The 14,205-nt window shown below is 52.7% G+C and overlaps 1 protein-coding gene across 3 annotated transcripts in view; it reads right to left on the bottom strand.

The window, feature by feature from the left end:
• Positions 1-13,703, bottom strand: part of TRAPPC9 (trafficking protein particle complex 9) — a 269,592-nt gene extending 255,889 nt beyond the window's left edge. Inside the window, exons 1-2 of one of the 3 annotated variants that reach the window (XM_036263854.1) lie at positions 13,646-13,703; positions 6,621-7,214 (exon numbers count right to left, since the gene is read on the bottom strand). In XM_036263854.1, the coding sequence (XP_036119747.1) occupies positions 6,621-7,204 (584 nt within the window). In that variant the 5' untranslated portion in view covers positions 7,205-7,214; positions 13,646-13,703. Of the gene's footprint in view, positions 1-6,620; positions 7,215-9,851; positions 10,030-13,645 lie in introns of those variants that run through there. The other 2 variants (XM_036263852.1, XM_036263853.1) reach the window with 2 other exon arrangements.
• Positions 13,704-14,205: the final 502 nt, after the last annotated feature.

Below are 14,205 nucleotides of genomic sequence, written 5' to 3' on the forward strand. Positions count from 1 at the left end.
TACCCCACCCCCTCTCTCCAGAATGCCGCAGAGGCAACACCAGGAATGCCTCTCCCAAAGGCCATCCCTGCGACAGCCTTCACTGCCCCTCTGTGGCCTGTTTCAATAAAAACAAGCCCCTCTGAAGTCCTCTATGACTGGGCCCTCTCCAGCGTCGTACCCACAGGAGCACCCTCCCAACCTGAACTCTAGGACAGGGTGACCCCTTCGAGCTCTTCAGCACAGGGCGCTCTCCCCAAGTCCCCACCCAAAAGCCTCCAGGTCTCTGCCCAGGCTGCTCCTGCTCCCTGAGCCACCCGCATGACCTCTTCACCTGGCTCACCCCAACTTCATCCTGAGGACTCGATGCAGAGCCCTCTGCCACCAGGAGACCCTCCCTGACGACGTCCTCTAGCTCCCAGCTGGGCCGCCCTGCACGATGGGTAGGCCTAAGTCACTCTCCAGCTGGCTGTCCATCCCTTCTACCAAGACCATGACCTCTCTGAGGGCATTTGGGAAGAGGAGGAAGAGAGACAAGAGGGAAGGGAGGAGCAAAGAGCAAAATCACAGCCCAGGTCCCAAATTCAAGTGTTCTCACATATGTGTCATGTGCCACTGGACCTGTTAGGGAACACTTAACAGCTGTTCAAGTATCGTACTCAGATCAAAGTAATGTACGGTGTAGGAACTCTCATCTTCACCTGATGTAAAATAATGGGAGAGAATACTAAACACTGCACAGAACTTCAGGGAGCAGCTCAGTGTCCTCATGAGAGACAGCAGATCCCTCTGCCGGTGGGCAGTGCTGGGCCCCCTGACTTGCTATGCTGCCCTGTTCTAACCAGGAAAAGATTTCACTGTCCAAAATCACAACCTCCTCTTCTGGTAAGTAGCATAATTCTTGACTTTCAATGCGAGGCTAGATTTACAAGTACTACCATTATATTGACCCCAGTAGATTTTGAACTAGACTTGGTTTTTTTAATGGAATTTACTCCTAACCTATTAGACTAAGATTTGCTTTAAAGCATCCTGCCTGAACTCTTCAAAAAAAAGTAAATACTCCCCCTTCACAGGAACTTAACAAAGGTTCGCCCTGCGATAGCAAAACGTAGCCCAGAATGTTTTCAAAACAAAAAAATGCAATCATTGGGATCAGAAATCATGTGTTTTGAAAACATGGGATTTTTACAAAAAAGAAGCCATGTCAATATACTCATAGTTTTTCATATTAAGGTCACATGTTTCAACAGAGCAATGTAAAATATTTTAAATTATATGAAAATAGAGTGAATCTGAATACTTTGGGGAAAACCACCAAAATCCCATACAAACATAATTCTGTCTTAGATTTACATCAACCAAAGGACTTAACTCTCAGAATGCTATACACCCCAAGACTAGGTCATCCCAAGATCATAAGCCCCTATGAATGGGAATGAAATATGTGGGTAGGGCAGCTGGCTGGTGAGTGACACTCACCCCTTCCCCCTTTTCCCCTTTTAAACTTGAATTATTCCTGCTAAAAACATATTAAGCCCTCATGACAGTCTTAGCCATCTTTGAATCCACTGATATACTTAGAAGGGTCCCAAGAAAACTGCTTCCTCCATAGTAACTATCAATGTTCTTTAGTGGTTTGTTTGGTCTTTTGTTTTGGGTTTTTTTAAAGTCTCTTTTGGGGAGAAAAGACTGTTCTAGAAGTACCAAACAATCCTTCTACATGTCAGCTGCTCCTCCCAATTCCCCATCCCTCTCTCCCGGGTCCCCTATCTGATCTGCCTTTTGTTCTGTGAGAAAGGAAGTCCCTTGGGCTGCGACGGCCACCCCCCTCAGGCCTGTCTCCCTGCCTCAAGGATGAGTGAGGGTCTGTGTTGTCCCCACTCCCACGACTCCTACGCCTGGCTGCCAGGGTCCCTTCGGATTTCTTCTGTAGCTGCCCACCCCCCAGCACCTTTAGGAGACATGGCCACTGCTCCTCACATCCCAAACTCCTTGCCATAATAGCCAGACCCTCCATGACCTGGGCTTTCCTCCAGCCCTTGGCCACAGCCCTGGACCTTCCTGCCACCTCTCTCAATGAGCTCATCCACGTTCGTGGTTTGAACACAGGCTGAATGCCGGCAATTCCCAGTGGGCATCTGTCCAGCTCCCTCACCTGACTCAGCTCCAGGCTCATTCACCCAACTGCGTCTTTGAAATCGTCACCTGAATGTCGAGTGGACAGCTAATAACATGCCCAACATGTGCTCTGGAATGTGAGCCCCAGTGGGCACTGGCCAGTCTTCCCCATTTCTGTAACCAGCCCACCACATGGCCTTACTCAGTCAAAACCCTGAGTGTCACACCCGAGTTCCTCTCCTCCTCACCCCACCCCCACTCCAGTTACCTGCAAGTCCTGTCATTTTGGTCACTAAGCACACCTCAACATTGCTCCACAGGGCACAGCACAAGACACAGCGTGCTCACAGCCCTCGGTTTGGGGCGGGGGGGCTCCTGCAGAGGTCACTCAGGTAAGGCACAGGAGTCTCACACAGGCGGCCAGGAGATGGCCCAGGAAAAGGGACTCATGGTTCTCCTGCAGTCTGAACTTTGAAGGGTCGAAGGCTAGGAGTGATAGGAGTGACCTCAGCTAATGGTCATACCTGCCAGAGGGGAGCAGGTGAGAAAGAAGGAATCCGGGCAAGACTGTGCTCACACCGACCCCCTGGGAGCTGGTGAGGGACAGGAGAGGCCCTGCGGTCCGGGACCTGACACAGCCGTCACCGGATCCCCACCGTGCAATTTCCAAGCCGGACAGCCTCAACTTCTGGTGCTTACTACACTTACTGTGTTCCCCCAACCCCAGCAATGGAATCTTGCAGGAAGTCAGTGTGTCTCAACTGAGACAAAGTAAATGAGGGGTGAGAGTATTCTATTTGGACCGAAGCATTAAAGAACCAAGGCCTCCTGGCCATGGTGGTGGCAAAACCTTTCCCCACAAGGAGCAATGGGTCCTTGCTCACCACAGATTGTCCCTTCAGGGCTGACCTTGGGTGTTAGAGTTTCATTACTGCAAACTCATGACCTGCCCCTCTGTGATGAACATCAGCCCCAACAAATGCAGAAACAACCACTTCCTGCCAACACAGTTCAAAGTAAAGGCTGGTGGAGGTTGGGGTGCTAGAGGTGAAACCAGTGTCTGGATCTGAACACTGATTGGCTAGGACAGCGAACAGTGGTGAACTGAAAGTCCTGGAGTCCCTCTGGCCAGTGGTCAGAGCTTCGGCCTGCGGACCAGGGAGTCGTGGGTTTGATTTCGGTCAAGGGCACGACCTCGGTTGCGGTTCAATCCCTGGCTCTGGTTGGGGTTCTACGAGAAGTAACCAATTAATGTGTCACTCTCATGTGGATGTCTCTCTCTCTCTCTCTCTCTCTCCCCCTCCCTCCCCCTCCCTCCCTCCCTCCCTCCCTCCCACTCTTATCTGAAGATAAAAGGAAAAATATCCTCGGGTGAGGATTTTAAAAAAACAAAATAGCCCAGCAGCTGTGACTCAGTGGTTGAGCGTTGGCCATGCACCAGGAGGTCACCAGTTCGATTCCCAGTTAGGGCACATGCCCAGGTTGGGGGCCCAAATGGGGGGACATGCAGGAGGCGGCCAATTGATGTTTTCTCTCATCGATGTTTCTATCTCTCTCTAAAATCAATAAAGAAAAAAATCTTTTTTAATAAAATTAAATTAAATTAAAAAAAGTTCTTGAGTCCACAAGACCCACGGAGCTGGCTGAGAAGGCCCTATCTTCCAGATCCCTGGGAAAGTCCCCCTGGTGCAGGTTTCCAAGGAGCCTCTGCCCCTTCATGAAGGAGAGTCACGAAGGTGAAGCGAAGTCCTTGGCATGCTCAAGGTGAAGGCAAGAGCGTCGCGGGCGGCCGCTTCCTGACAGCGTCCCTTAGCTGGTGACCGCGGTCCAGAAGCACCGCCATGCACATCACCCAGCGCAGCCCAGCACCACGTGCCTAAGGCGCTCGGTTCAAGGCCGGAACCAAGCAAGGCGCTGCAGCCTTCGCCCTTCCAAGTTCAAACAGCCCGTGACACAGCCCTCTGCGGCCGCCCAATCAATGAGCATCTCACTTCCTCAAACAAAGGCAAAATGAACAAGGGCTCATTGGTCACAAATGCTAAGGACGAACAAGGGCCCCAAAGCAAGGTTTTAACAGAGACAAACGCCAGTGGGTTACATGCCAAAAAAGCTGAAATTCAAAACAAGGAAACAGAAAGGATGACCAGGCCGACACACGGGTGGAGGCAGCGCGGTTTGTCTTTAAGCGCTGAGGGCGATGAGGAGGCAGCGGGAGTCTAGCTCGCGATGCAGCGTGCTCACAGCCTACCTTTTCAGACCCAACAACATACTCACAGGGCGGTATGAGAGAAAAGAAAGAAAAGGAAAAAAAAGAGGAACAAGCAAAAATTAGAAACACACAAGAACAGAAGTAACTTTGACGGCTACAACTCTCCACGTACAACGGAGAATTTACCGCGGGCTCTGAGGGGGCTGGGGCGCAGGTGACCTTTCAGGAAGACCCACCCGCCTGGGGCTCCTGGGAAGCCTGGGCCTGAATTTAGCGTATCTGCCAGGGAGCCCCCCAGGGGTCACTGCGCCAAACCAAGACGGGGCCTGCTTCTGGACATTTCCCTGTGAGCTACCAACCCCATCTCATTTCCAGTGGACACTTGGGAGCCCTCCTGCCAGGAGCTGCCGGTGAGACGTGCGCTCCGGCCTGCCCTGAAGCTGTGGTCGAGATGAGAGAGCTGTGGAGCAGGAAGGCCACGGGAGTTTACAGTGGTCAGAGGAGCACGGGTCTGACGTGGGGCCGCTGGGATCGCCCTGAGGCTCACATGAGGTCTGAGTGTCTGCAAGGAGGTCAGCCCAGGGCGGGTGGTCGGCCCAGGGCAGGTGGTCAGCCCAGGGCGGGCGGTCAGCCCAGGGCGGGTGGTCGGCCCAGGGCGGGCGGTCGGCCCAGGGCGGGCCGCCAGGACAGCGGTGCAGTGCGCTGTGTTCCGATGCCGAGAGCCATGCCTGGCACCTGGAGGCCCTCCATAAACATGCGTCCGTGTTACAGTCACCCCGCGCCGGACTGTCCCAAAACAGTCCCGGTACTCCCACCGAACTGTGAGCAAAGATTTCAGAGGCGAGACCGAGCTGGCCTGATGGGTCTGCAGCCTCAAAGCCAAGAAGTCGATGGGGAAAAGAACGTCAAGGGTGCCTCGTGCAGCAAAGGAGGAAGCACAGGTCCAAGGGCAGGCAGGGCCCCCACCCAGGCTACTGTGAGGCTTCAGGCTTACCCAGCAGTCTGTGCAGTGGGGAGAAGCCAGAGGCTGCTGGCCCACAGGCTGTGGTGACCTGGGCAGTACAGGGAGCCATGTGCTCTATGCAGCCCCGCTCCGGAGGGATGACCCGCCTGGCCCAGGAGGATCGGCAGCTCTGCCCTCGGCTGCTGCCCAGACTCCTGACCCTTGCCACCTCAGCTCCAAGGACTAGGAGGGGACCGCAGGCACAAAATCACAGGGCCACTGCGATCAAGTATAGGTTGTGGATTTGACATGTCTTGTCCTTCCCTCAGACCACATAATCGTGTCTGGGAGAAGAAATAAAAATTACTCCAGACTCTGAAAGGCAACACACGACGATGTGACTTGGGCTACTGTGTACTTCTCACTCGCAGGGCTGGCCTGGGCCAGTTTTTTCTCACTTCTGTGACATTTTCCCTGCCAACTTAGCAACAACCAAAAAGGCTGTGTTTGACCTTAGGTCAATTCAAAAAGTACACCGAGCACCCTGTGCAGCAGGCCTCGGCCAGCGAGCACACGTCATTCACTCCTCAGCTGCGAGACCATCATCAAAAATCGAGGAGGGGGGGGGAGGCCTAGGAAGTCCCTGGGGGTGTTCCTGAGATCCTGATCTGACACTGTGGCTGCCAGGGGGGAGGAGTCCTGACCGTGCACGGTGCCTGGCCTGGGAGGCAGGGAAGTGGGCACTTCCAGCTCAGCTGGCACCTCGTTCTGCTGCCTCTCCAGACTCAGCCGCTCTGTAACCCACGGGTGACCCTGAACCCTGAATTATAACTTCAAATTGGGCTCTAGGGCAGCACTGTCCAATAGGAACACAATGTGAGCCACATAAGTAAATTTAAGTTTTCTAGTTGCCACATTTAAAATAGCAAAAAAACAAACACTTGAAACTGATTTTAATGATTTACTTTATTTAACCTAATATACGTAAAATAGTCTCATTTTGACACGTGATCCATGTAAAAAGATTAACGAGCTGGCTCACACTACTTTTCTGCTCTAAGTCTCCAAATGACGTGCATTTTACTTCCAGCGCGTCTCAGCACGGACTAGCCTCCTCTCTGGTGCTCAAGAGCCACTGGGGCTGTGGCTGCCATACTGAGGCAGCCGGCTGAAAAGAGGGAGCAAGTGTCCACACTCACCCTAAAAGGATTTCCCTAAGCAAAGGCTGTCCCTGTCTTTCGAAGTCTGAACAGGAACGGACTGCAACTTTCTACCCCTCGCCTCAATCAAGTTCCACCGTATCCCTTCTTGATGTCAGGAAGCAACCCAAGCACAGAGCAAGGATCCCAGGCCTCTAGGTAAACTTACCTACTATCTGTGTCCAGTCCTACAAAGTCCTTTTTCTCAAATGGGACACAGAGCAGGGGGATCTTATCCCCAGACTTGTCTGTGGCCCGATCCAGGCGCTTGGACTCGAGCACGATGAAGAGGGACTCGATGAAGTCCTCGATCCTCCTCTCCACGGTCTGGCAGTCCTCGTAGTTGGGGTAGAAGGCCACGTCAGTGCGCGGCTGCTCAGTGATCTCCCCTTGCAGCCCGAAGACAAACAGCCTGGAGTCGTACAGCGTGGAGCCGTAGATCTCCTTCTGCATGTGGAACTTCTCGAAAGTTTGGGGCCAGTCCTTGGCCGAGCAGCAGTCTGTGATGGTGACGAGGCCCACGACTTTGCGGTGGGTCTGGAAGTCGCCCCACTCGTTGTTCTCCGGGGGGTAGTGGTGCCGGTAGCGGATGCAGAGCACTCGCTGGGAGTCCCGCACGCTGATCTGGCTCACGGAGGAAATCCTCTTGTAGATCCGGAAGAAGTTCTCCTCCGAGACAACTCCCACAGGCTGGACCACCACGAGGAGCGTCTGGTGGTCCTCAGCACACTGCATGTAGTCGGGGATGCTCATGGTGAAATCCCTGCCCAGAGAGACAAAAGGAGGCTTTGAGGCACACGGGGTCATGAAGGCTGCTTTGGGCCAAGGGCCTCTGACACAGACCACCTGGAAGGCAGGGTAAGCCCCACGCAAAGCTGTGGAATACAGTTTGTCCCCAGAGTTCTGCAGAAGGCTACTACAGCTCTTATCATAATACCACCACTCTTGGACTGGGCTCTGAGCTCCTACAGAAAAGGGGCTGTCCCTCATTTTCTGCTTCCAACACCTAGCCAGGTCCTGGTGCAGAGTCAGTGCTCAGGAATGTCTGCTGAATGAATGAAGGAATAAATTAATAAACTACCTCCCCACCCCCTCAGCAGAATACAATGAAAAGAAGCACAGTGAATCAGAAGACCTGGGCTTGAACTCCTCTGCCTCAGCTCCTAAATTGCAAAATAATGGAGCTAAGAAAACTTGCCTTATAAGAATCTATCTGGATTAAGAGACATCGCTAATGAGAAATGCCCAGCATACTGCCTGACAGAAAAGGAGGGATCACATTTACTATCCCTCCTTTGTAAACGCTGGTACCCTGGGAGAGCTTCTGTAACCTCTCTGAGACGATACTGTTAGATATATAAAAGGAAGCAAGAGCACCTGATTATCAGCACTGCAGAAGAAATAAATTAGATAACCCATATGGAAGTATCTGGCCCATAGGAGGTGCTCCATGAATGTTTGTTAAATGAATGAATGAGTGAATGACCAAATGAACTAACTACTGCCCGTTCCCACAGACCATCATAATGGAGATGGCAAAGCCAGGAAATCTGAAGACCATGTTCAACTCCTCCTGACTCTACACTGGGGAAGGTCTGTGAATAAAAATGTGGAAAATCATATAAACCTCAAAGAGTTAATGACTCAATACTCTGGTTTTGATATTGTACCATAGGGTGGCACCTTGACACTATCAGGGGGAACTGGGCGCAGGGTCTGTAGACTCTCTCAATGTTATTTCTTACAAATGCATCAAAATCTATATCATATACCCAAATAAAAAGTCTAACTTTTAAAAAAGGTATTGAGTCCAGCCAGTGTGGCTCAGTGGTTGAGCATCGACCCTGAACCAAGAGGTCACTGGTTCGATTCCTGGTCAGGACACATGCCCAAGTTGTGGGCCAAATCTCCAGTGGGGGACATGCAGGAGGCAGCCAGTGGATGTTCTCTCTCATCAATGTTTCTATCTCTCTCTCCCTCTCCCTTCCTCTCTCTCTAAAAAACCAATAAAGAAAAAAAATTGTTTTGCCCTGGCCGGTTTGGCTCAGCGGTTAGAGCGTCGGCCTGCGGTCCTGAGAGACCCGGGTTCGGTTCCCGCTAAGGGCGCGTACCTCGGTTGCAGTTTGTCCCCGGCCCTGGTTGGTTGTGCGGGTGGCAGCCACTCGATGTGTTCCTTTCACATCGATGTTTCTCTCTCTCTCTCTCTGTTCCTCTCTCTCCCTCCCACTCTACCTGAACAAAAAATGGAAAAATGTCCTCGGGTGAGGATAAAAAAAAAAAAAAAAAAAAAAAAAAAAAAAAAAAGAAAAAAAATTGTTTTAAATAAAAATTTAAAAAATAAATAAAAAAGGTATTGCGATCAAAGAACATCACTATTATCAGTAAGAAAGCTACCATACAAACAGGACAACGCCTAGCCCATGACACACCCGGTGAGCATTTCTGCCGAGTCCATCGGTATGCTCCTACATCAGAGCTGGGGCGTGGCCCTATGGCCAGAGGCAGCCCTGCCATGGAGCTAACTAACGAAGCTTAGACTTCAGGCCCCCACTTGGAAGAGCCCCCCTCCTGGCCCTGCGTCTAATTTATATTTGTAGTTTTGTTTTCTTTTTCTTAAATAGGAACTCCGAGCTGCATAGCCTTCAGGTCACCAAAACACGGCTGCAGAGACCAGGTGAAACAATAACATTAAAAGGTCCCTGCCAGCCCTGGCCGGTTTGGCTCAGAGGTTAGAGCGTCAGCCTGCGGTCCAGAGAGACCCGGGTTCGGTTCCTGCTAAGGGCACGTACCTCGGTTGCAGTTTGTCCCCGGCCCTGGTTGGGTTGTGTGGGTGGCAGCCACTTGATGTGTCCCTTTCACATAAATGTCTCTCTCTCTCCCTCCCTCCCTCCCTCCCTCCCTCCTTCCCTCCCTCCCTCCTACTCTATCTGAACAAAAAATGGAAAAATGTCCTCGGGTGAGGATAAAAAAAAACGGTCCCTTCCACAAGACCTGTGTATAAATGTAATGGCAGGAATGTGATCCTGAGCTGAGAAGAAGAGGATGGGGGGCAATTTGGGGCCACTTATCCCATGATGGACTTTAGATTTCAACCTTTACCCTCCACCAACTTCAAAGTACACATGGACAGAGGACTGCGAACAAGACTTATTTTACAAGAAGACCACGGCCAGATAGCTCAGTTGGTTAGAGCATCATCCCGATATGATATGCCAAGGTTGCGGGTTCGATCTCCAGTCAGGGCACATACAACAATCTCTTTCTCTCTCTCTAAAACCTACTATTATAAAAAAATATTAATTAGATAAATAAAAGAACCCCTGGGCCCCTAACATACGTTGTTTCTGCCCTGGACATAAATAGTTCATATGCATATTTCACCTAAACCTTGAAATATCACCTCAACTGCACAGATGAAGAAACTGAGGCAAAGAAAGGGGTCCAGTGTTCTGCAAGACCAGAGGCCACGTGAGAGGCCGTCTGCCAAGCCCAGGCGCCTCCTCGGGGCTCACACCATCGAGCGTGACAGGGTGCCTGCCGCCTGGCTCTCCCTGCGGCAGCTTCCTGGACAGTCTTTTCTACATCTGGAAAGAAGTAGAATCAAATCAAGTCTCAACAAAGAGGTGTCCACCCTTGGGGGAACGTCTCAAAATCTCAAGGGTTGGGGTGGGGGTAAGATTTGAGAGTTCTGTGCTTCTCCAAGGAGTCATGAGCTCAAAAGAAACTAAAAGACGCTTCTCTGATCTGAGCCTTCCGTGTGCAGAGAAGGGAGGCCCAGGTAAATTAACAAGCATCGCCTCATTGCAGCACCAAGCAAGCCCTGGGCACTGCAGAATGGATGGAGTCTGGAAGGCCCAGGAGAACAAGGGTTACAAAAAAAGAGAAAAATCCCACAAGGCCCTCTCTCTGCAACACCATACCATGATGTTTCATCAAGTTATTCAATGTTTGAACCCAGAATCAAGGGGGATATCAAGGTGTCAAAGGCTACAGAAATTTGCCAGACCAGTGTGGCTCAGTGGACTGAGCATCACCCCACGGACTGAAAGGTCCCAGTCCCATTCTCAGGGCACGTGCCTGGGTTGCGGGCTCGATCCCCGTAGGGGCGCGCAGGAGGCAGCTGATCAATGTTTCTCTCTCACATCAATGTTTCTGTCTCTCTCTGCCTTCCTCTTTACCCCCCAAACAATCAACAAAAACATATTTTGAAAAGGAAAATAAAATAAAAAGGCTACAGACATTGAAAACTTTGAACCCTACTGGAATTCCAACCTTTACCATGGTTTTTCCCAATTCAAGTGTGTGCTCAGTGGACACTGTGCCAGGCACGACACTAGGCCCAGAGCGCTCCCAGATTCAGACTTTTATTCAAATATGCACACATCACACACAGGCCCACCAGGGAAAAGACGCCTACAGACGGGACTGAACTGATAAAACAGAAAGGGGCCAGCACACCTTATTAGCAAAAAGATGACTGCTGCCACAGTAGCAAGGGGGGGCAGAGAGCTCAGGCTGCCAGCAGCAAGGCCACCAATCAGCTCTGGCACTGGCTGGCACTCTTTGTGACCACAAGTGAGTCCCGTAACTTCACGGAGGTTTAGTTTTCTTTTTATTTTTTTTATTGGGGTGACACTGGTTAACAAAATTATACAGGTTTCAGGTGCACAAGGTCTATTACATGTCATCTGTACACACTGCATTGTGTGTTCACCACCCCAAGTCAAGTCTCCATAGAGTTTTCTCTTTGGTGACAGGCTGCAGTTGAAACTACTGATGTATAAAGTCTCCTCATTCACATACCCAACATTTAGTGAGGACGTCCCATGTATCAGGTTCTGTAGAGATGGAAAGAGAGGGTCCCAGGTATGTATGTGGACAGAAAAAGTTATTATCATAAAGATGCTAATTCTCCCCAATTTGATACAGATTCAATGCTATTTTGATTAGAATTCCTACCAGATTTTTCATGGAATGAACAAGTTAATTTTGCAGTCAAGAACGGCCAAGAAATGACTAAAGAACCACCACAGGGAGGGGCATTTTTCCCAGCAGAAGCAAGACCAGATATAGCTGCTAATGGGGTATAGGGTTTCTTTTTGGGCTGATGAATGTTCTAAAATGTGGTGATGGCTGCACAGCTCTGGACTACATTAAAAAAAAACACTGAATTGAATATTTAAACGGTTTCACCCTGGCCAGTTAGGCTCAGCGGTTAGAGCATCGGCCTGCGGTCCAGGAAGACCCAGGTTTGGTTCCCACTAAGGGCACGTACCTCGGTTGCAGTTTGTCCCCAGCCCTGGTTGCGTCATGCGGGTGGCAGCCACTCAATGTGTCCCTTTCACATCGATATTTCTCTCTTTCTCTCTCTCTCTTTCTCTCTCTCTCTCTCTCTTCCTCTCTCCCCCTCCCACTTTATCTGAACAAAAAATGTCCTCGGGTGAGGATAAAAAACAAGAATATTTAAACAGTTTCTTCAAGGCAGAATGTGATTAAATAAGACCTGTGACTCATATTTTCGATGTTTTAATATTTGTATTAGATATTTTTTCACCTTGGTAGTTCCTCATAAAGTTAAACAATAGTCACCATATAAACAACAATTTTACTCCTAGGTATATACCAAAGAGATTTAAAAACCTAAGTCCACACAAAAACGTGTCCACCAATGTACACAACAGTATTATTCTCAATGGCCAGAGAGTGGAAACAGCAGGACCGTCCATCAACTGATGATGGGTTAAAAAAAAAAACATGGTCTGTCCACACACTACAATATCGCTCAGTGAGCAAAAGGAACAAAGTGTGGATACGGCTATGAACCTCGAAAGTATCGTGAAAGAAGCCAGTCACAAAAGGCCACACAGTCCATGATTCTATTTACATGAAATGCCCAAAATGCGCAAATCCAGGGACAGAAGGTAAACTCGCGGCTGCTGGGGTAGCGGGAGGACATGAGTGACAGCGATGGGTACGGAACTTCCCTCTGAAATGATAAAAATGTTCTGGAACAGTAACGGTTGTACAACTGTGACTATACTAAAGATTGTTCACTTTAAATGGGTGGACTTTATAGTATGTGAACAATATCTCGATAAACTGTTATTTGAAAAATATCTTTCTTGACAACTATGTTTCCCTCTATACTCTGAGTGGGCCACACAATTGGATAAAAACAAGCAAACCTGCCAGGAGCTCCTCGGGCGGCAGTGTCCCAGGGTCCCCAGCGCCCTGCTCCCAGGAAGGCTGCAGCCTTCTAGTTGGCCCCGGGGGTGCCAGGAAGTCTGGGCTACGAGGCGTCCCGGGTGGGAAGGGACCCGGGAGAAGCCACAGGGAGCACGGGGTAGACACTCTTCCCAGACTCTGCTCGCTCACCCAGGGCCGCCCAGGGCCCCGGCGCCCGCCCAGCTGGGTTCGGGAACTTTTCATCCAGAGGAGACTGAGGAGGGACAGGGACAGGGTGGGCCGGGGTCACGGGGCAGGCAAAGCGGTGCAGAGCGGGAGCTGCAGCCTGGCAGGGGCTCACCCGCGGGTCCCCGGGCCCCCCACGCACACCCCGGGTCCGCAGACCCCCCACACACCCACCCCGGGTCCCCTGCCCCCCCCACACACACGCACCCCGGGTCCCCGGGCCCCACACGCACACCCCGAGTCCGCAGACCCCACACACACACACCCCGGGTCCCCGGCCCCCCACACACACACGCACCCCGGGTCCCCGGGCCCCACACACACACGCACCCCGGGTCCCCGGCCCCCCACACACACACGCACCCCGGGTCCCCGGGCCCCCCACACACACGCACCCCGGGTCCCCGGCCCCCCACACACACACGCACCCCGGGTCCCCGGGCCCCCCACACACACGCACCCCGGGTCCCCGGGCCGCACACACACACGCACCCCGGGTCCCCGGGCCCCACACACACACGCACCCCGGGTCCGCAGACCCCGCCGGGCCGGAGCGTCGGCCGAGGGCCGGGAGCGGGAGGAAGGGGCGCCCGCCCGCTCTGAGGAGGCAGGGCCGGTCCCCGGCAGGTGCGCACACGGCCCAGGGCAGGTGTGACCGGGCCGGGACAGGTGGTCCGGCAGGTGCGGGCCGAGGGAGCCCTCGGGGACTCGCTGCCTGCGCCCTCGCCCTGGCAGCCCTCCCGCAGCCGGCCGACCCCCGCCGGAGCCCCACCTGGCACTTACACGGGAGCCGGAGCCAGGCGGCGGGCGGGCGGCGGCCCAGCAGCTTCTGGGGCCGCTCGGCTCGGAGCTGCGGCTTCCGAGTGGGGGCCGGGCCGGCGCCGCTCCTGCGCATGCGCGGGGCCGCCGGGCCAGATCCGCTCCGGGTTTTGAGAGAGACGCCGGGGGGAGGGGCGGGCCGAGACCGCGGGGAGGAGGGAGAACCGGCGGGGGGAGGGGAGGGAGAACTTGGGGGGGGGATCGGCGGGGGAGGGGGAGGGAGGACGGGGGGGAGGGGCGCAGGGGAGGGAGAAGGGGCCTGTGTATCCGGACCCTGTGGGTTCCCGGCTGGGAGTGTCCGAGCCGAAGGAACGCCAGTCTTGTCGGAAGGGCAGGGTCTGCTCTTCACTCGGGACGAGTGCGGGAGCCCGCGGAATCCCCCGAGCTCCGCCCGCAGGGAGGCTCGGCGCGGCTCGTGCACGCTGTGTGTAATCACGCGCTGGTTTCTTCTCTTTCGGTTGTTCAGGTCAAGCTCGTCTGTACAATACTGGGCTACGTTGTCGTATTTGGCAGGAATAGCAGTC

The sequence above is a fragment of the Molossus molossus genome, unplaced genomic scaffold (assembly GCF_014108415.1).
Source record: "Molossus molossus isolate mMolMol1 unplaced genomic scaffold, mMolMol1.p scaffold_m16_p_16, whole genome shotgun sequence".
Taxonomy (NCBI): Eukaryota; Metazoa; Chordata; class Mammalia; order Chiroptera; family Molossidae; genus Molossus; species Molossus molossus.